At 51.0% G+C, this 19,140-nt stretch overlaps 4 protein-coding genes across 5 annotated transcripts; 1 reads left to right on the top strand and 3 right to left on the bottom strand.

The window, feature by feature from the left end:
* Window positions 1-199: 199 nt before the first annotated feature.
* asb3 (ankyrin repeat and SOCS box containing 3) lies at window positions 200-5,031 on the bottom strand. The gene is made up of 12 exons (XM_052072694.1): window positions 4,729-5,031; window positions 4,442-4,661; window positions 4,064-4,234; window positions 3,849-3,961; window positions 3,503-3,635; window positions 2,672-2,849; window positions 2,367-2,573; window positions 1,996-2,106; window positions 1,670-1,861; window positions 1,270-1,403; window positions 497-1,166; window positions 200-302 (listed from the first exon to the last, which is right to left on the bottom strand). Exons 1-11 carry the CDS (start codon window positions 4,879-4,881, stop codon window positions 1,021-1,023), a joined length of 1,758 nt encoding a protein of 585 aa, XP_051928654.1. The 5' UTR covers window positions 4,882-5,031; the 3' UTR covers window positions 200-302; window positions 497-1,020.
* Window positions 5,032-5,041: 10 nt separating this feature from the next.
* Window positions 5,042-9,241, top strand: c7h10orf88 (chromosome 7 C10orf88 homolog). The gene is made up of 8 exons (XM_052072693.1): window positions 5,042-5,218; window positions 5,595-5,748; window positions 5,965-6,171; window positions 6,245-6,305; window positions 6,471-6,677; window positions 6,814-6,912; window positions 6,993-7,189; window positions 8,788-9,241. Exons 1-8 carry the CDS (start codon window positions 5,212-5,214, stop codon window positions 8,975-8,977), a joined length of 1,122 nt encoding a protein of 373 aa, XP_051928653.1. The 5' UTR covers window positions 5,042-5,211; the 3' UTR covers window positions 8,978-9,241.
* A 226-nt stretch (window positions 9,242-9,467) lies between these two features.
* Window positions 9,468-14,286, bottom strand: LOC127605098 (serine protease HTRA1B-like). Of its 2 annotated transcripts, none has more exons than XM_052072689.1 (10): window positions 13,745-14,286; window positions 11,603-11,705; window positions 11,416-11,530; window positions 11,259-11,348; window positions 10,895-11,089; window positions 10,764-10,796; window positions 10,532-10,646; window positions 10,313-10,370; window positions 10,004-10,099; window positions 9,468-9,907 (listed from the first exon to the last, which is right to left on the bottom strand). In XM_052072689.1, the coding sequence occupies exons 1-10, from the start codon at window positions 14,190-14,192 to the stop codon at window positions 9,739-9,741; spliced, it is 1,422 nt and encodes a 473-aa protein (XP_051928649.1). In that variant the 5' UTR covers window positions 14,193-14,286; the 3' UTR covers window positions 9,468-9,738. The 2 variants fall into 2 exon arrangements, with proteins under 2 accessions (XP_051928649.1, XP_051928650.1); XM_052072690.1 differs by having other exon boundaries at window positions 11,603-11,702.
* Window positions 14,287-14,938: 652 nt separating this feature from the next.
* LOC127605099 (pleckstrin homology domain-containing family A member 1-like) lies at window positions 14,939-19,104 on the bottom strand. The gene is made up of 12 exons (XM_052072691.1): window positions 18,923-19,104; window positions 18,030-18,307; window positions 17,903-17,959; window positions 17,728-17,773; window positions 17,408-17,505; window positions 17,047-17,160; window positions 16,705-16,827; window positions 16,508-16,576; window positions 16,354-16,418; window positions 16,022-16,085; window positions 15,843-15,923; window positions 14,939-15,768 (listed from the first exon to the last, which is right to left on the bottom strand). Exons 2-12 carry the CDS (start codon window positions 18,168-18,170, stop codon window positions 15,571-15,573), a joined length of 1,056 nt encoding a protein of 351 aa, XP_051928651.1. The 5' UTR covers window positions 18,171-18,307; window positions 18,923-19,104; the 3' UTR covers window positions 14,939-15,570.
* Window positions 19,105-19,140: the final 36 nt, after the last annotated feature.

Genomic DNA, 19,140 nt, shown 5'->3' with positions numbered 1-19,140 from the left:
TTAAAGCAGTAATTACGTCCCAAACATGGGGGGGGGGGGGGAGACCACGGCTGTTTCCATGTGCAGTGACAGTAAATGACGCCATTTTAAAAATCAGCGTGCCACCTCTTCGTCCTGAGTGTCTTCTACATACTTGGCCAATAAAGATGATTCTGATTCTTGGATCAAAACAATTCCCATTTCGAATGATTGACAGAGGTTTGCTGCAGAAACAGTTTTTATTTTGCAAGTGAAACAAAACAGCAGCAGACATTTGTAACAAACTATAATTCGAACGTATTGAACATTAACACCATTTAAACCTCACAGTGTCATCTCTGTGACTGGAATTTGTTATTTAAAACAACAACAACAACCAACTTTCTTTTCACTTAAATGTCGCTGCTGCAGACGAAACTTCCGGAACGGTTACAGAAACATGGTGCGCCACCACAAGATGTTCAAGAGTCTCCCAGGCGACGTCGTCGAACGTATTGAACATAAACACCGTTTAAACCTCACAGTGTCATCTCCGTGACTGGAATTTGTTATTTAAAACAACAACAACCAACTTTCTTTTCACTTAAATGTCGCTGCTGCAGACGAAACTTCCGGAACGGTTACAGAAAAATGGTGCGCCACCACAAGATGTTCAAGGGTCTCCTAGACGACGTCGTCGAACGTATTGAACATAAACACCGTTTAAACCTCACAGTGTCATCTCTGTGACTGGAATTTGTTATTTAAAACAACAACAACCAACTTTCTTTTCACTTAAATGTCGCTGCTGCAGACGAAACTTCCGGAACAGTTACAGAAACAAGGTGCGCCACCACAAGATGTTCAAGGGTCTCCCAGGCGACGTCGTCGAACGTATTGAACATAAACACCATTTAAACCTCACAGTGTCATCTCCGCGACTGGAATTTGTTATTTAAAACAACAACAACCAACTTTTCACTTAAATGTCGCTGCTGCAGACGAAACTTCCGGAACGGTTACAGAAACAAGGTGCGCCACCACAAGATGTTCAAGGGTCTCCTAGACGACGTCGTCGAACTGCAGGAAGCGGTGGATGCACGGTGGTACGGGGAGCCTGCCCACCACATTTGGTCTCATCACCGCGTCGGATCCCATTAAATTCCTGATCTGCAGCCGGCACAGATGCGACAGGTCGGGGACCGAGTCTGCACGGAGGAGGAGACCGCATTCAAAATCATTTCAGTGATACCAAACTACTGCACTGCTCTCCCATTTGTCCTTATTAGTCCGAATGTTTTGTGTTGCTACCAAATTGCGGGAATGGTTGCCACGTCTTCAATGCCCGTCTATGGCACAGGATGGCTTTCAAAGAGGGGGGCACCGTTGACCAGTTGACAAACTGCAGCAGGAAATTGACCATCTCGCTGTTGGCCACATTCATTCTGGAAGCACAAAGAAGGGGATGGAAAAATGGACTGACCTAATTACTTTTTAAAAATTCATTTGATGAATCAAAAAACATTGACGGGTTGATCAGTTAACGTTTAACACATTTAGAAGAAAAAAAAAACATTCCCGGGAGTTGAAGAAGTGCGACGGTCCTATTTGCTATGCTAAGGAAAAGACTAATTTTGAGGCTGTCGCACTTTGCAAATGGAAGGTGAAGGGTACTGAAAAGTAAACCGAGCAGCAAGCGAGAGAGACGCACGTGTTGAAGTGCAGCAGCAACTCGGGTTCCAGTCCGGCCTTCAGGAGCGGCGGCAGCCAGTTGCCGGCAAACTCCGGCTGCTGCAGCGCCACCTGCACCATGTCTTCGAACTCCGGCGGCCTCAGCGGCGTCTTGCTTGAACGGCCGTCCGCCGCCGAGTCGTCGCTCAAGAATCGTGGTGGGTAAAGCCTCCTGCAAGTCAGCAGGCACGCTTTGTTTACGCAAAATCTGTGATTGCTGCGGATGCCCGGGGCGGTGGCCCCGCCCCCTGCTGTACTTTTGAGGAGTAAGAAGCAGGAGGAGGTTGAAGCATGGATGGTGCTCACCTGTGTTCCAGCACCAGCTTCAGTACATCTGCGTCGTCACGGGTCAACACTAGATGCCACTCGTCCAGGCCCAGCGTCGCTCCCGCCGCCAGCAGCATCCTGGCCGCCTCCCTGCGGGCGAGCACAAGCAGCGCGTCACAGATACACCCGGCCAATTAGCTGTCAAGTGTGTGCTCCTCAACCAGCGGATATCTGAAAACGCGAAAAAGCCAAATGGCTCGCATGTGACACTCGAGTATTTTAAGGACTCCGCATCAGTGCCGTGCACTTTTTACTTTCTTGAAAAGAAGAAGCTCATCTATTTGCAAATTATGCCACCATCATATGACATCTTGGGCGGGGTGCGGTGTGCATCCCGGGTGCTGGCTCGCCTTTTGTTGCATTTTAAGGCGAAGGAGAGCGGCGAGTGCACGTTCAGGAGGCTGTCGCAGTTCTGGGCGTCGGGGCTAAAGCCTTCGGCGAGCAACAGCTCCATGGTGGGCAACTGCCGGCTTTGAATGGCCAGGTAGAGCGGGCTCACCAGGCCCTCGCCGCGGTCGCACGCACGTTCCGTGACGCTCAGCAGCCGCCGCAGGATACTGTTACACGCCAAAACAATACCAGTGCAAAAAAAACACACTACATTAGAAACAACCTCAACCCGGCCTATAAGTCGGCATTGGGAAATAATACCTACCTGAGGTGGCCGAAGTCTGCGGCGATGTGGATGGGCAGCTGGGGCCAATCCTCGCTGCACACCAGGTTAGCATCTGCACCGTTTTCCAACAAGAAGTCCACACAAGACAGGTGACCCTCCTGAGAAGCCAGCAGGAGCGGAGAGGCCAGGTCCACCGCCTGCGCGTTCACGTTGGCGCCTGAACAGAAAAAAAAAAAAACCCTCTGAAGCAGGCATGTCCAAAGTCCGGCCCGCGGGCCAAATCCGGCCCGCGGTCGAATTTCATCCGGCCCTCGGCCCCCGTCATAAAATCAGTGCCGTCTGGCCCGCAGGTTGGGCGCAATGGAACACGTCTTGCATTGACTGAGGTCTCGTAGACTGGGGAGTGATGCTTTATAGAGTACTGCTTCCCTCTAGTGGCTAAATGAGTAATAGCATTCACTAAATGAGTAATAGTATTTAGACACTAGAGGGCATCACTCACGAGTTAACAAGACATCACTCCGTGTTTATATTGACTGATATGTCATATTTCAAATTCCTGTTTCAAATGAACCAAAAGAAATTCTTAAGATTGTTGAAATTAAAATAAAAATGGAAATGTGAAACAGACTGGCTTACTAAAATTTGTTGAACAATATTGTTGTTCAATGTAAAGAATGTCAGCCAAGGTCGGCCCCCCGACATTTTACCACATAAAATCTGGCCCCCTTGGCAAAAAGTTTGGACACCCCTGCTCTGAAGCAACAGTTTGGAAACCCTTGGGATAACCTGCCCTCATTGCAACAACAGCACCTCACGAGAGAGCGTACAGGAAGTGATGGCTCTCCCAACATGGACCACCCAGCTTACCGGCGCGGACGAGGACCTCGAGACATTCCCGCCGTCCGTGCTGCGCCGCCAGGAAGAGTGGCGTTATCTTGTAGTCGTCTGGTGCCTCCAGGTTGGCCGACCGTACCAGCAATCGCACGATGTCCACGCGATCCTGCAAGCAGCACACAAAGTACATCAAAGCGGAGATTGAAAAGTGTGCAGTTGTCCGAAGAAGTACAATTAGAGCTACTGCGAATATGTACGCTCATGTGTCCTTTTCCAAAATCCAATGTGGTCAAGTTTGCCTGAATCTGATTGGATGAACTGAACAAAACAGATAAATACATTCAAACTAAGTGCCAGTGTGTGCGTGCGCGGGGATGACCTGATAGACCGCCAGATGAAGGCACGTCCAGCAGGAGGCCGTGTGCGATCGATTCAATTGGGCCCCCTTGGCCATTAGGAGCTCCACCACATCCTTGTGGCCGTTGCTGACCGCTGTCAGAGAACAATTGTTACTTAAGGGCCTGGCATCAACCAGAATGCATGCGCAGACACGCTTAACACACCCACGCCTTGCCAACACACATGCAGCTTTACCTGCGTAGAGAGGACACGATAGGTCGTTGGTGAGCTGGTCGATGTCGGCTCTGGCTTTGAGGAGGACGCGGACGGCGACCAGGTGGCCGCTTCTCGCCGCCAGGAAGCAGGCCGACTCGCCCTCGTGGGTGGCCGAGTTGACGTACGCCTGGAAGCCCGCCGTCGAGCCGGCTGCACACGGGGGATAACCAGCACAGAAACTACTCGTTTCATTTTGAGGATTATACCGGTGCTTGGAATTGTCTGCGCTCCTTGTCGTCACTCGTAAGACCATCCAGTAATTGTGGCCATCTTTCATAATTGTGGCTTAGTGTCAATCAATTCGACTTTGAAGCTCTTAATCACACAGTGGAGCGACAAGGCTGCGGTTGCGTTTACCCGTCCTGGCGGCCGCAGAGAGGATCTCCTTAAGGCAGTCCACCCTGCCGGCGGCGGCCGCCTCGTGGATGGCCCTCCAGCCCCGGTTGTCCACAAGGTCGACTTTGCGGCCCTGGCGAATGAAGGACCTCAGGAGCCTCATGTCCCCTACGCGGGCAGCGGCGGCCACGGTGGACACAGTGTCCTGGTAGCATTCACTGAAGTCCATCCCGGGGTGACGCTAGAACGGCAGCGACATGTTGGTCATGTTGAATGCGAATAAAATGGGGGAAAAAAAGTTACTTTACCGAAGCGAGAGATGATGGTGGGGTTAAGTCGGGGCTGCTCAAAGAAGCCTTCAGCGACCTCAGTCTGTGATGTTTTGACTCGATTCTTGAACTCCAGTCGCTTTCTATTCTATTTTTGTCACTTTGTCGTCTGGTGACTCGGCAACGACTCATAACAGTTGGACTGCATGAGTTGCAAATTGTTGAAAAACGCACGGGAACGACGTTATTGTATTGTATTTGAGAAGTCAGCACGTGGAGCAGAGATACCTAGTCAATAACAACCAGTCGCTTTTTTATTACGTCAGCCGAAAACCCCCGGAAGTAGATCGTGACCCCTTATATGCCGAGCTCGACCAGAAGCCACTCGGAAAACTCTCTGATTTGATGTATCTTCCACGAATAAGCTATTGTAATAGCGTGGGTTGATGGTTGAACGGGCCGGAAGACATGCGAAGACTGAAGAGGACACATCGGCGTCATTAACGGTTGCAGGCGGCAGGCATGGCGGGTAGGAATAGACGCCCTTTAACACCCTTCGTTGTCATCTGCATGGCGGTACCGACTGGGACACGAAGACCTCCAGACGGTTCCGTCTATCGTTAGATTCGCGACCCGTCCACTGTTTTAAGTTGTAATATCACCATTCACCACTAGATTGCAGACATGTCAGCTGGCTGCACTTACACTGGATCTTCTGCTGCCCAATAGTGAACGGGAGAAGGCTCAATATTTTTTTGCAGATTTGGAATTGGATATAGGGCAAACACAGTAACTTAATAATATTACAATTTTGAGTGAGTTGATTTCCTGAGAAAATACACCACATGAGATAAGTCATTTGTGCAAGGCAGTTATGTGGTGGTGATGATGATGTCTTCTCCAAGTGGCATCTGGAGTCACAGTGGACGTGAAGGTGGGAACGGCGTGGCAGTGTCGAAGCGGAGGCACCAGCTTGGCCGACGTGGTGCTGATGGTCAACGTCACGGCGCCGGATGACGACAGCAGTGAAGAAGAACAGAAGCTGAGGCAGACACTTGGGTAGGACAGCCGCAATGAGTCATTCTTTGCAGAGGATAAAGTACAGATACATATATACGTACAATTATATTTTTCATTGTAACTCTGCTGCTTGTTATGAGTTGAGGTAAGGTACTGCTGTACAACTTTAACCAACTGAACTTCAGGCTGCCACGGTGGTGGTAAATATGCAACTGTGACATTTGATACGTGAATGAATGCACCCGTGTCTCTTAGGGGCGATGGTGTCCTGTTGGAGCGAGCGGACGGCGACAACGGCGAGCCCTGCGTCGTTACGCTGAGCTGCGTCCCCGCCGGGCTGGCCGCTATCGGCCGCCTGACGCTAATCAGCGAGGCGCGGACCATGGAGGTGTACCTGCCCACAGGGGAATATTGCGGAACTGTTCGGGGCCACAAGCAGGACGATGTGCAGCATGGTGACAGGTCATTAATAAGCCGTACGTCATTGCAGAAATATTGAGAAATAGGTTTCATATCTTTTTTTTTTTGTGGGCAGAGGACCTTTCTACAGGAAGCAACTAAGCCTGGATGACGCGCCATCGTCATGTGACGTGAAGGTGATTGAAGCAAACTCGCTTTGTTTGCATTCACACATTTCATAGTTGGGATAGGAAATACAATAGAGTTGTACCATAGAAAGATTGGATGACAATATACATTTTCACTATACCGTAGTAATATTTCTCGGTGTTAACGGCTTGAAATCCCGTTCGCCCTCTCAGCTGCTCTCTCTGGCGGGTCGAAGCAGCGTCTTGCTACGCGGCGTGGTGGTGGCGCTGCGGCCGCCACAGCGCACCCCGCACCAAGATGGCGGTGGCGCTGCGGGCACCATCGACCTGCTCCAGGTCCAGAGTCTGGTGGACGAGATGGGCGGCACCCTCTCGCCAGGGGCTCAAAACCTCATGGAGACGCTGCGCCTCCAGCAGAAGGTACATACGGGCACTAAGTCGGTCGGTTCAAGCTCACTTGTTGCAAAAGGCCCCTTTTTACGAGGCAGATCTGCCACATGCAATATGGCGGATGGGCTGATGTACTGCTGTGCTCATGACAAAGTGTCCCTGCCAGAACCAAAGCAGTTTCCTGCCCCTCCTGATGGGTGGGGGCCTCTTGTCCACCTTAGCCCCCCCGCCGAATGTCGGGACCGCAGCTGCCGCCGCCTTTCAGGTACGGCATGCCGCAAATGTATGGAGCACGCATTTTTGAAATGTAATTAGATGAAAACATTATTTTATGACTTTTGACAGCATCCATCAGACTCTGTCAGGCCCACTGCGCAAGCGCCACCAAACGGGCCGCCGTCGGACGTACGGCTGTCCCAGATGATGCGCCACTTCCTGTCGGGGGGCCAGGATGACGGCATGGACGGCGTCTCGCCCGACAACTTGCTGCGCGAGATCTGTGCTCAGCTGGCGCCACTCAAAGTGGACCAGAACAACACGCAGTAAGGCACATAAATTTTGGGGGCGCAGATTCTGAAACTTGGCAGGACACAAACTTTCCGATTTATTAGCCGAATTGTCTCAAAAATATATTCATGGAGAAAATAACTTCTTCGCTTCGTACTCACTGACAACAAAGATATGAATTGTAGGCCAAACATTTGATTATTTTTGCAATACTTGTTGCTTTCGTATTTGTTGGACTTTACAACAACAACAACAAAAATTCGACTTTTGTGTATTTAATTATTGACGATTTTAAAAGAGATAATATCTTGTCCATGTTCCCTGCAATTTGACTGGCAGTGGCGACCAATCCAGTCTGACTGGCAAGTGGTCCCTTGTTTGTCTGTACGTGCCATGTGATTAACTAGCAACCAGTCCAGGGTGTTACTGGCCTCTCAGCCAAAATCAGCCAGGATAAACGCCAGCTGAATTTTTGCTGGTGGGTGCCATGGCGACAGGAACGCCAACCCCTCCGTGACAAACGGACAAAAGATCTCGTTGTGCCTTCTCGCGGCACCACAAAGTGATCTTTGTCACCCGGCCGAGTCAGCCGAGCGTGACGCCACTCGGACGGACGGACGGGAGAAGAAACGCAAGCACAGCGGACGCAGCCGCCCCACTCAAGTCCAAAATCGAACCGTGCTCTTCAAAAAAAAAAAAAAAAACAACCCACAATCGAGCCGTGAGTCTTGTTTTTCTTTTCACGTGTTTGTCATCTATCTGCTGACCTCATTTGGCGACCAGTCCATTATATGTTGATACAGCTGACCACCAGTTTTTTTTTCCCTTACGCCAAAGCACTAAAAGGAGTACTTTGGTGGCATCTTAGTTCCAAGGAACTATGTTGAAGTGAATTACGGTGCTACATAGAGACACAAAGTAGTGCTTTGTCATCATTTTTGTCTCAAGGATGGACGTCGGTGGCGGAGTTTCATTCAGACAAAAGTAGTGCTTTGACCCCCACCTGAAACACAACATGAAGCTTCGACGCAAAGATTTTGTTTTGACCTACTTTTGTAAACAACTAATGCAAGTATTTTGATGTTCTTTTTTTCCCGGTTCAACATAATTTTCTCATGTGGGTGTGTACATTTGCGTTTTATGTTCTGAGCTCATCCCTTACCACATCTGTTTGGACTTGTCTTTTTCCGCCTTTGTGCGGGATTATGTGTTGCACAAGTGAAAACATTTTGGAGGCACATCAACTCCGACATCTGTTTCAAGTTCTTGTTCTTGTTTTTTTTTTTTTTCAGGGGTGAGGTTTTGTTATACATCATCAAATGTCCCGCAGCTGGAACCAGATCTGTTGCGGGCTCTCAAAAAAGTTTTGGTGGCGGTCACTAAGTGACAAAGTTTTGCCAATGTCAAGCTTGCCAATCAGCGTGGCTTTTTGCTGACGTTTTATTTTTAAGTTTGGCCTCAGACGGAAAGCGGGGAATGTCCAAGAATGTTCTTCCAAGTCAGCAAGTGGACCGACCGAGTGTTTCTTAAAACATTGTTAGCTTAGCGTCACTGGTTGGCAGTGGTACTGTACACGTAAAAGAACGTCAACGTGTACTTACATCGGACTTGGTTGTTGCTTATTGTCCGTCAGGACTGCGGACGCGTCCATGGAATCTCGCCTGGAGGAAATGGAGCGGCGTCTAAAGGAGCACGTGGACAGCCGCCTGGACGCTCTGGAGCACAAGCTGGACAAAGTGCTGCTCGCCGCACTCCAGCAAGCGCCGCATGCAGCCCCGCCACCCGCCGACCCGTCCGAGACCAAAGTCCACGAGTCCAAATAGCAAAGAGACGGCACCGACACTGCACTCGGTAACCAACACAGATGTGGAATATATCAAGCACTACCTGAACTGACCGGACATTTCTTGATCGAGACAGAAATACGAAATGAACACGCTTGGAGGGAGCATGCTTTGCGTGCTTACCATAATTTAGCTAACCTCGGCACCGAATGGTTCTGTGGCTTTACTTGGGCTCGCCGGGCAACTTCCCGTTTGCTTGAATCCCTCTAAGCACATTCACAACCAATAAACTAGCCAGTTTGACTCGCTTGTTATGTGTCTGTTCTGTTCCGTTTCTGACGCTAGCGACACAGCAGAGCGCAATGTGTCCTCCGCGCCACAAGGGCGGCTCCACTTGTGAAGGTGACAAATAATCATGTTCTATTTTGAACCTGTGTTTTAATCAGTGTGGCTTTTAAAAAAATCACCCAAAGGCACAAGAAAAACGACAATCACAAAATAAAACAAACAATATAAAACACAACAAGAATTATGTTAAAAATAATTTTATTTTTTTTCCCAGAAAAATGGTCATACGCATAAAAACAACTTCAAAACAAGTCAACCGAAACCACTTGACGGACACACAAGTAGCAACCGGTCGCGCGAGTGTCTTTGAGGTGCACGTGTGACGCACGGTCTCAAGCATTGGTCCGTACGTCCGTAACACCCGAAACTCAGCAGGTGTTCCGCCCGCAGCGCCCCTCATTGGTGGCCGGCGGAAGTGCTGTCGGTGGCAGCGGCGGCTCGTCGCCGACGCGTCACGGGGCGACGTCGTCGGGCACGACGGAGACGATGACGTCCTCGTTGCCGCGCCTCACCACCAGCCGCAGCGTGTCGTCACGCCTGATGGCGGCGCTCACGTCGGCCGCCGACGTCACGCGCTCGCCATTGATGCTGATGATCACGTCGCTCTCCCGCAGGCCGGCGCTGGTTCGGGAATACGCCGCAGAAACAAATACATCGCAATTAAAAATCTGTGTTTTTGAATGCGGCTGTGCTGCGAGATTGTTTTTGCGCACTCACGCCTCGGCGGGGGTCCGGCTGAGGACTTCGATGACGTAGGCGCCCGAGGTGACGTCCGGGAAGTCTGACTGTCTGTCCTTCAGCTCCTTGGCGAGACTGAAAAAAAAAAAAACAATGGGAATGAACATTTGGATTTATTTGGGCAGATTTTCATGGGAAAATATGATTCTCGAAGGCTTGATTGACAGATGAGAACATTCCTCGTTCTCGTACTTGATTTTCTGCAAATCTTTTCCTCAAACCCCCCCCCCCCACCACCACATCAGTAGCGTCAGAGTGTTCACGTGCGTTTGCGTGTCAAGTGCTCACGTTGGCGTGAGGCTCATCATCCTGATGCCAATGTACTTCTTCTTGCCGCTGTTCCTCCCTTGAGCGAACAAAAGCACGGATCACACACACCTCAGGGCGCCGCAAATTTCATCACAGCAGATTTTAATCACAATAAAGACGCGTTGAAAAAGATCATTCGGACACCGTGACAAAAAAAATAATTAAAAACGCTGTATATGCAGACATCATGTTTGTCACCTTTGACCTGGCGGTCATGCGACTCAGCCAGGAACTCTCGGATTTTGTCGGACGGGATGGCAAAGGAGATCCCCGCCGTGACCTTGAGGGTGTTGATGCCGATCACCTCGCCGTCCTGCAACGCACACCCACACACTCGATTGAACACCCCTCACCAGGGCAGGGTAGAAGTGTGACACCCCCTGTAGTTGGAACACACATCCTGCGGTCTACCCAATCCAGAGGCACTCACCAGATTGACGAGCGGCCCTCCCGAGTTGCCGTACTGCCGTCGCCGGGAGAAACAAAAGCACTCAGTCAGAGGGGGGGGGGCAAAACGTTTTGGGGTGTTGCGCATTTGCGGCCGCTCGGCGTTCGGCTCACGTTGATGATGGCGTCGGTCTGGATGTAGCCCATGTCGGAGTTGCGCAGGCCCAGCTCCTTGCCTTGCCGCTGCGTGGTGCTGACGATGCCGGTGGTGACGGTGTTCTGCAGCGAGAAGGGACTGCCGATGGCGACCACAAACTCGCCGGGGCGCAACTCCGCCGAGCGGCCCAGCAGCAGAACCGGCAGCTTGCTCTGTAACGCAAAGCAAGCATTTGACTTCACCCGGACTTCCTTCGGAATCAACCGCGGCTTTGTCCCATTTTGGATTTCACGTTTGACGTCCGTCTGAGATTTACTTTCCCCAACTGGATCGCCGATTTGATCTTTGGTGATTTGATTTCTGCCTTGAACTTTGACTCACGTGGACGTTGATTTTGATGAGAGCGATGTCGGCCTTCTCGTCCACGTCCAAGATTTTGGCGTCAAACGTGGCGCCGCTCTTCAGCTCCACCTGCAGGCGCCACACCAAATGTCACCTTTCCGTTGCCGACTTGATTTCGACAGGTCAACCGCCGGACCTTCACTCGATGCTTATTGGCCACCACGTGGGCGTTGGTGACGATGAGTCCGTCCTCCGACACGACGAATCCCGAGCCGCTGGCCACCACCACTTCCCGCTTGGAATAAACCATCCTGCGGGTCGGAAAGGTCAATAAGGGTTGCAACGCGTTTGGAAATCGTTCACGCCTGACTTCATGGTCGTACTTGCGGTAAAGTTCGATGTGGACGACGGCCGGAGCGATCTTTTGCACCACGTCGGCGATGAAGTTGTACTTGAGGCGAAGACTGTCGGGGTTCCTCTGACCTGCTGGGGCGGAACGAACGTGAGGCTCACCGTGGCCACTAGGGGGCCTTGAAGAGCATTCATTTCATGGACCCCGAGTGCATTCATTCATTCATTCATTCATCTTCCGAGCCGCTTGATCCTCACTAGGGTCGCGGGGGGTGCTGGAGCCTATCCCAGCTGTCTTCGGGCAGCAGGCGGGGGACACCCTGAATCGGTTGCCAGCCAATCACAGGGCACACGGAGACGAACAACCATCCACGCTCACACTCACACCTAGGGACAATTTAGAGTGTTCAATCAGCCTGCCATGCATATTTTTGGAATGTGGGAGGAAACCGGAGCACCCGGAGAAAACCCACGCAGGCCCGGGGAGAACATGCAAACTCCACACAGGGAGGCCGGTGCTGGAATCGAACCCGGTACCTCTGCACTGTGAAGCCAACGTGCTAACCACTGGACTACTGGGCCGCCCCACCCCGAGTACACGAATGGTTCATTTTGCTCGGGGTTGGGGGGCCCGTGGAGCCGCTGTGCGAGGCTCGAGTCCATCCACGCGTGTCGACGAGCCACGCTAATAAAACCAAAAGGCTGCGAGTCAAGTCTGGTCTTACATAAGCGCCGCGCTTGCTCACGCTCCAGATGTGCTGAAACATCAGCGCCGCTCCCAATGGGGGGGGGGGGAGTCGTTTCAAATGTTGGACACGACAAACGATCTGGCTCGATGGCTGAGTGAGTATCAATGGCAAAGGGAAAGAAAGTGAGGTCACGTTTGGCTAGCATGTTACCGCACTCGAAGGCCGCGTGTCTTTAATGGACTTTCTCAGGGTCACCGCTCTAACGGGCCACCACTGACCCTCATGTTTCTTGGCAACCAACAACGTTTATTTCATTTCTGTTGCTCGTCATCTATCTTTTTTTTTAACTTAATTTCGATTGGCCACTACGTTACTTTTACCCACTTTCCAAAAGTCCCGTTGTTTTTATTGGCCAGCGCGAACCATGGGGTGACGGAGTCCCAGCTGGTTGCGTAGCGAAAAAGCGGGCGTGCTCAGACTTGTAAACTCAAAAGAGATCAACTGAGGACATTGAACGGTTCGCTCTTATCCGCCACCTTCTTTTCACGTCGAGAAGCCAAAACCGACGGCGATGATCAACAATATCATCCCGTTTATCTGATCCCAGCCAGAGGAGAAACGAGCCTCAACTGGGAAAGATTCCGCCTGAGTCACCGCGCAAGCGTTGCCGCGCTGACGGCGTATCCCAGCTTGTCTGCACACAGAGCCGGAAAGAAAAATATTTTGAGCCGCTTCAATTTGGGTTAAATAACGTCTGACCCACATTCAAGCAGTCAACTGGACGTCTTCCAGGGATGAGTCATAGCACCATACGCGTTCCAGACCTTCTCCGAGGCTCCAAAGTTCTGTCCACAAAACAACTGCCGGCCCGTCGCAATCCATTGCAAAGACGAAGCTTTTGGAATGAGATGCAGATTTTCTCAAGTAGGGAGATCGAATTTACATCACAAGATTTATTTGGAGAAGAAGTCCTCGCTTTAGTACTTTTTGTTTTATCGGCCTGCCGGTTCCATGATGTGCCGTCGGGAGATACTGTCGAACTCACACCACGTCACGGTTTATTGCAGATGAATTTGGGGTTACTGCTAGCCGCGGTTTACGGACCCTCGCCGACCTCAATTTGACAGCCGCTGGCTTGACTCACTCTTGGCTTGTGAGGTGACAACACTCTGTTGCCACGGTGACCGAGTATCATTCCCACAATGTGGAACATTCCAGGAGGAATGACAAGATTCGTCTGAGCGCACGGAGGCCCACTCAGCACTTTTGTTTCTTGAATAAGCAACTTTTCAGACTAGTCTGGCTATTATCCCGGCAAAGTGCTGCCGAAAGGCTGCAATTTAGGTCGAGACTTAAAATGTCAAAATGTCAACATCAAATGCAAGTAATTAGCCAGAAACGTGCAATGGACATTCATGAAGGCCCCCACGCCCCCGCATACACCCGGTTCCGAGCACTTCCGCTTCGACGCCCACTGCAACTTACCATGCCCGCACGCGCCTCTCTGGATGGGGATGACGGGCGGCCGCCCGGCCCGGACTGCGCGGACGCTCTCGCGTCGGAGCCGGCAGACGTCGGCGTAGGTGACCCCGTCGCTGCCGCATGCGGGCTCGGAGCTGGCGCACGCGCACACTCCCGCCGTGGCCCGGCGCCGCAGGGTGCTCGTGGGTGCCACGCCGTCGCTCGTCACGCAAGTCAGACCGTCGCCGCAGCGGCGTTCGTCTCCGCCGCACGGCTCGCCCTCGTCGGCCGCACAAGCCCGGCAGCAGCCGCAAGCGTCCGGCGCCACCCCGGCCGGGCACTCGGCGGGCGAGGGGGGCGGCGGGCACCGGGACGGGTCGCACGTTTCCGGACAGCCGACGGCGGCGCGCTTATAGAGCGACGAGGCGTCGGCGGGGGCGAGCAACGCGCAAAGGAGCGCCAGCGCGATCATCGTGTGCGTAGGGCGAGAACGCGCAGCGGAAGGAAGCAAGGCGGCGGCGGTGAGGTCGCAGAAGCTTGGAAAACTAGCGGACAAGTGAAGTTGGACTGCCTTGGTGGGCTTTTAAAAGCGCCGCGTAAACACGCCGTCTGATTGGCTCGCACTTGTGACGTTCCCCGAGGGGGAGGAGCCACGGGCCATTCGCCCGTTATATAGCGGAACCCGCATTTTCACGGCTCATTATCCGCGTGTAAACTGTTCGCAGACCCCCCCTCCCAATTATGTATTTTTCCTGTTCTTTTGTGGAAAACATTTAATCACGGAATTTTCCCACTTCATATTATTATTATTTTTTTTAATGGCATTGATGTTGACCGTGAATAACTGGTGGATCCTCACAATTTCCGCTGGGGCCCAGTCCTGACCCGCTATGGGGGACTGTGTCCTGATTAAGTGCTAGGGAATGAAGATGATTCACTCATTCCCTACAACTGAATCAATCAATCAATCAATCAATCAATCAATTTTCAGTGGACATTTTTGGTCCATAATCACAACCTCGGGATTTGTACAGCGGACATCTCGCGCACACCAGAAGGAGCGGCACAAAGTGCATTCAGCTGAAGCAAAAAGTGTCACAGAAACTGTTCCATTCATTAAGTTCTGTTACATTATGTCATTGGTGCGGTTATAGAACATCCTACACTCGTTAAAAAACACATGACAAAAACACTTGTGTAAGTCTATTCGCGCGCTCCTTCCACACGCGCGCGCACACACAGACTGGCGTGTTTTATTTTATGAGCTCAGACATCGCGAGTGAACATACTTTAAGAGTTAGCGATGCAGCGCAGTCCAAGACAACACCCTGTCCTCTGAGCTGTGTGCGCGTGTGAAATGACAACAAATCCATTGAACTTCCAAGCCGCGCGGTTGCCGCTTGTCATCGGAGAACAAAATGTTTGGCTCTGGCGTGGGCCCACCTGGAGGATTCCAGTAAATGGGGCTCTTGCCTTCGCAAGTCACTTTAATGACCCAAATGCATTCTGCCAACCGGGCGCAATTTTTTTTCTTTTTTTGCTCCGCCAATGACCTCTCGAGTCCAAGAAAAAAAAACTAAAAGTCCTCAAGTCTGTTGAATGCCAGTCAAAACACACTCTTCCCGGAAACTCCGCGTGCGCGTATGCATGCAGCCACCAAATTCCACCAAGCTTGAGTCAGTCGGTAATGATGTTGTTTTGTGTGCGTGTGTGTGTGTGTTCGAGCAGCTCAGGCTCAGAACTTAGCCGAGCTCTACTGTCATCATTCACCTTGATTATCGATTTGATATTTTTCTTGTCTTGTTCATTTTTCAATTTTTCTTTTTCTGGATGGCGCGGTGGACGACGGGCTAGCCGTCGACATCCATGTCGTCCTTGCGACGTCGCTTCCATAGCGACTCATGCCCCACCCCCATCTCCTGGACTTGGACGTCTTCTGAGGCAGGCGGGGGTCCGTCATGGGGCGCAGTGGAGGATGGTGGGCAAGGGAGCTCCTCACCTAAGTCCAAGTAGAAGGTCGAGGAGGAGACGGCGGGAGAGCTATAATCCTGCAGGGGAGAGAGCAGGAGATGAGGATGAGGACGATGCTGTTGCTGCAGACGATGACGATCGAGAAACTCACTGAGCTGGCGGGTCCACGCTGGGCCACCAGAGCGCCGTTGATGGCTTCAATCCAGTTGTCCATTTCCTCTGGAGTGTCCGTCTGACACGCAGCCACGCAGGCAAGCACAACACATATAATCACACAAACATATGCAAGAAGACAAACATGCACACACACACAGACACACACGTGCTTACCTGCAAGTAGAAAGTCCTGGAGGAGGTGATCATCTCGAAGAGGTTGTCCCTCATCATCAGCTCACTGCACAACACAAACACAAGCATCACATTATTTGCGCGGCTCATTGTCAAGTTGCATAAGTGACAAAAAGAAGAGAGATCAAGTCCTTGTAGTCGTTGTTCGATTTTCTATTTGACAGACTTGAGTCAGTAGCGCCCTCTGCTGGTGCTATCGAAAAGTCAAAGGGAAAAAAAACTGCTCGAGGGTGACAACAGGCGCCAGGGAGCATCTTTCGAAGTCTGTTTTGATGCACCGAATGTACACACTCCCCCCCCCCCCAATTCATCACCTTTGTTGACACTGTTGAACTTTGAGGATGTCCTTCAGGAGGATCACACGCAGTGCCTCCCTGTCCTGTGAACACACACACACGTGCACAGCAGAAGGCTTTGGATTAACGCACGCACACCCGCACGCGCACGGTTGGTCAGTCGGCAACCCACCGAGTCGGACTTGAAGTAGCGGAGGCTGTTTTGATCCAGCATGAAGTAGCGCCGCTTCCATGTCTTCATCTAACAAACACACACATCAGCAGGTCAATGCTATCCGTTTGCATTGTTTTGCATTGGGTGCTAGCATGAAGCTAAGGGTCCCCCCTCCACCCCCGCCCCCTTCCCGCAATCATTTTGGAATGTCTCACCACAGCTCCCTGTTTGACACAGAATCCCGCCTTGATGACATCCTGGTCCTGGACTTGGCTGGACAGGAAGTAGGGTCTCCCCGAAGCGCCACGTTCTGCCCCGTTCGGCCCGTCCGCCTGCTCCTGCCACGTAAATGTCCAAATGGGTTTGACGCTTTTCTTATGGACGTTAGATGACTCGAATTAATTACATAGCAAAAACTCCCAATCGGCGCCAATCATCAGACTTTTTTTTTTAAGCTGATGGGAAAGTCTGGAATTCGCTCCCGCGTGTGGAGGCATGCGTACGTGCGAATCGGGCACGCATTCCTTTTGCGCACGCCCGGACCCGCCCAGCCTCACCTGAGTGGCGGTGACGATGGGGACTCCACCGACGATCTCCGTCTTGTAGCAGACGTGCTTCAAGGCTCCCAGGACTTCCTGAGGCGGATCGGCACCATCGCTGAGCTTTGGTACCTTGCGAGCAACCCGAAAATGTGCCACATTTTGTTGTTGTTTTTTTTTAGAAATGACAAATATTAATTTTGAGGGATGAAATTTCAACAGAGCAGAGGTCTGTGCTCTGTGACTGCGATGTTTTGCAAAGCGCCATTCATTGAAGGGTTATAATTTGGCATTGATGCTAATTTCGGTTAGCCTATTTATATATTAGCATTAAGCTAGTGGACCTTTTGGGGGGGTTCTGTGCGATTGCAAGGCTCACCGTTATCTTAGTGGCGTTGTTGAGAACGGCGATCCACTCCTCCAAGTCTTGTTGGTCATTGGCCTGCAAGTAGAACTTGCGCATCCCAGCGTTTATAACTGCAGACAGACAACGTGAGGGGGCGGGGGGGAGCGAGTCACGTGTTTTGAATTCAATTTGTGTCTGAATACACACACACACACAATAAACAAAACAAAATGCTGAAATGCTGCAAAACTGAAGACAACTTTGCAACCTGAAAATTGCCAATGGAAAATGGAAAGTAGGAACAGTACACGGATTGTACGTTTGTGTCCTCATTCAATCAGAAAGCTTCTCACCAAAGCAGAAGTCCGTCTTTGGCCTCAGTTTGGCGCCGTTGGTCACCTGTCGGCAAGAAAAAAAAAAACAAAAAAAAAACAAACATACACTAGACAATTCTGGAAGTGGACTCCACACACAGGAAGTCCAAAGGATGCAGACAGGAAGTCCAAACGTATCCTGTCTGTCACTTACCTTGGAGATGTAGGAGAGGTTGAGACAGCCGACATGCTGGGCCCCTTCCGGAAGATTCTGTGCGAGGTAATACATGCGGTACAGAGTCATTCTTGTCGTGGGACACACGCAACACACCTGCACACACCTGTGGGTTGTCCATGTACCAAACGAGACTGTCCCGCTGCGCGCTAAGGACGAAGTAACGTCTCAGGAACTTCCCGCTGCCCTCCGCCTCCTCGATGTCCAGGAAGCCGCAGATGCGATTGCGTCGGTCCACGTACGGCATGGCCACAACGTCTGCCGGCTCCGCACGCCACGTGACATCACAGGTACGCCGCCGGGCAGCCAATCACACGTCGCTGACGATTCGCTGGGACTGCCAGATGAGCGCCGGACAACGTCCGGTCACGTCCAAACAGGGAACTGACAGGACGGAGATTCAACAATTATCGATTAATTGATATTAATTGACTATTTTGATCAGGATTCTGAGACTTATTTTTAATTAAAACTGGTTTAAACCCTCTGATTTTAGTCTCTCAACAGTAAACATTGTCTGATTTCTCCCACCACACCAGCAAATAAGACATTTGTATTATTTTACTGTGGAAAACAATTTTTGCCGATTTAAAACAGATGTTAGAGACCAAACCATTACATTTTATCGCCGATTAATCGTATCAGTAATCATTAATCAACAATGTTGTTTTGCCTCAATAGTGAGCTAGATTGTTCTATTAATCCTGTGCAGAAACTTCGAGCAGTATTGGGGGGGGGAAACTTGACCGGTTATAGCCACAGGTGTCAAACTTCAGTCCTCGAGGGCCACTATACTGTTTTTTTTTAGGGTGTTTCCCTGATTCACATGATCAAAATAGTTAGCAGGCTTATGAAGTGCTTGCTGATGTGCTGATTATTTGAATCAGAAACACGACAAACATGCTAGACCGTCGTTGGGACAAGTCCGCTGAATTGTCTTACGAGTGAGGACAATGAACGTAATAAAAGCGTAATAAAAGTTCAACATGCCGTCCGTACCTGATCAAGCGTTGGTGTCTTCAAAAGAAACAAAGATAAAAAAAGATGTGAACAACAAATGTGTCGGCCGATGGACGGTGAGTCAAGAAAGCGTCCGAGATTCGTGCGACTTACACAATTGTACTTAGTTCGAGTTGATTTCGTCGGTTCGAATGCTGAACAGGTAGCTCAGTCGCGTGAAAGGCATACACGCAGAGGAAAGATTTTGATGACGCGTT

This window comes from Hippocampus zosterae, chromosome 7 (assembly GCF_025434085.1).
Source record: "Hippocampus zosterae strain Florida chromosome 7, ASM2543408v3, whole genome shotgun sequence".
Classification (NCBI taxonomy): domain Eukaryota; kingdom Metazoa; phylum Chordata; class Actinopteri; order Syngnathiformes; family Syngnathidae; genus Hippocampus; species Hippocampus zosterae.
This window is presented reverse-complemented; position numbering and strand designations above follow the sequence as displayed.

Bases quoted from the DNA above. Each gene is read 5' to 3' on its own strand.
- LOC127605098 (XM_052072689.1), bottom strand. From the start codon at position 14,192: ATGATCGCGCTGGCGCTCCTTTGCGCGTTGCTCGCCCCCGCCGACGCC. The intron at 10,371-10,531 runs GTGACAAACATG...TGTTCGCTCAAG, and splicing joins GCATGACCGCCAGGTCAAAG to GGAGGAACAGCGGCAAGAAG. The intron at 9,908-10,003 runs GTGAGTGCGCAA...TTCCCGAACCAG, and splicing joins AGCCGGACCCCCGCCGAGGC to CGCCGGCCTGCGGGAGAGCG.
- LOC127605099 (XM_052072691.1), bottom strand. From the start codon at position 18,170: ATGCCGTACGTGGACCGACGCAATCGCATCTGCGGCTTCCTGGACATC. The intron at 17,960-18,029 runs GTGTGTGCAGGT...TACCTCGCACAG, and splicing joins GGTACATGGACAACCCACAG to AATCTTCCGGAAGGGGCCCA. The intron at 16,419-16,507 runs GTGGGTTGCCGA...GTGTGTTCACAG, and splicing joins GCTACTTCAAGTCCGACTCG to GACAGGGAGGCACTGCGTGT.
- asb3 (XM_052072694.1), bottom strand. From the start codon at position 4,881: ATGAGTCGTTGCCGAGTCACCAGACGACAAAGTGACAAAAATAGAATA. The intron at 4,235-4,441 runs GTAAACGCAACC...CCCCGTGTGCAG, and splicing joins CTCTGCGGCCGCCAGGACGG to CCGGCTCGACGGCGGGCTTC. The intron at 3,962-4,063 runs GTAAAGCTGCAT...GTTCTCTGACAG, and splicing joins ATCGTGTCCTCTCTACGCAG to CGGTCAGCAACGGCCACAAG.
- c7h10orf88 (XM_052072693.1), top strand. The intron at 6,678-6,813 runs GTACATACGGGC...TGTCCCTGCCAG, and splicing joins CGCTGCGCCTCCAGCAGAAG to AACCAAAGCAGTTTCCTGCC. The intron at 6,913-6,992 runs GTACGGCATGCC...GACTTTTGACAG, and splicing joins CAGCTGCCGCCGCCTTTCAG to CATCCATCAGACTCTGTCAG.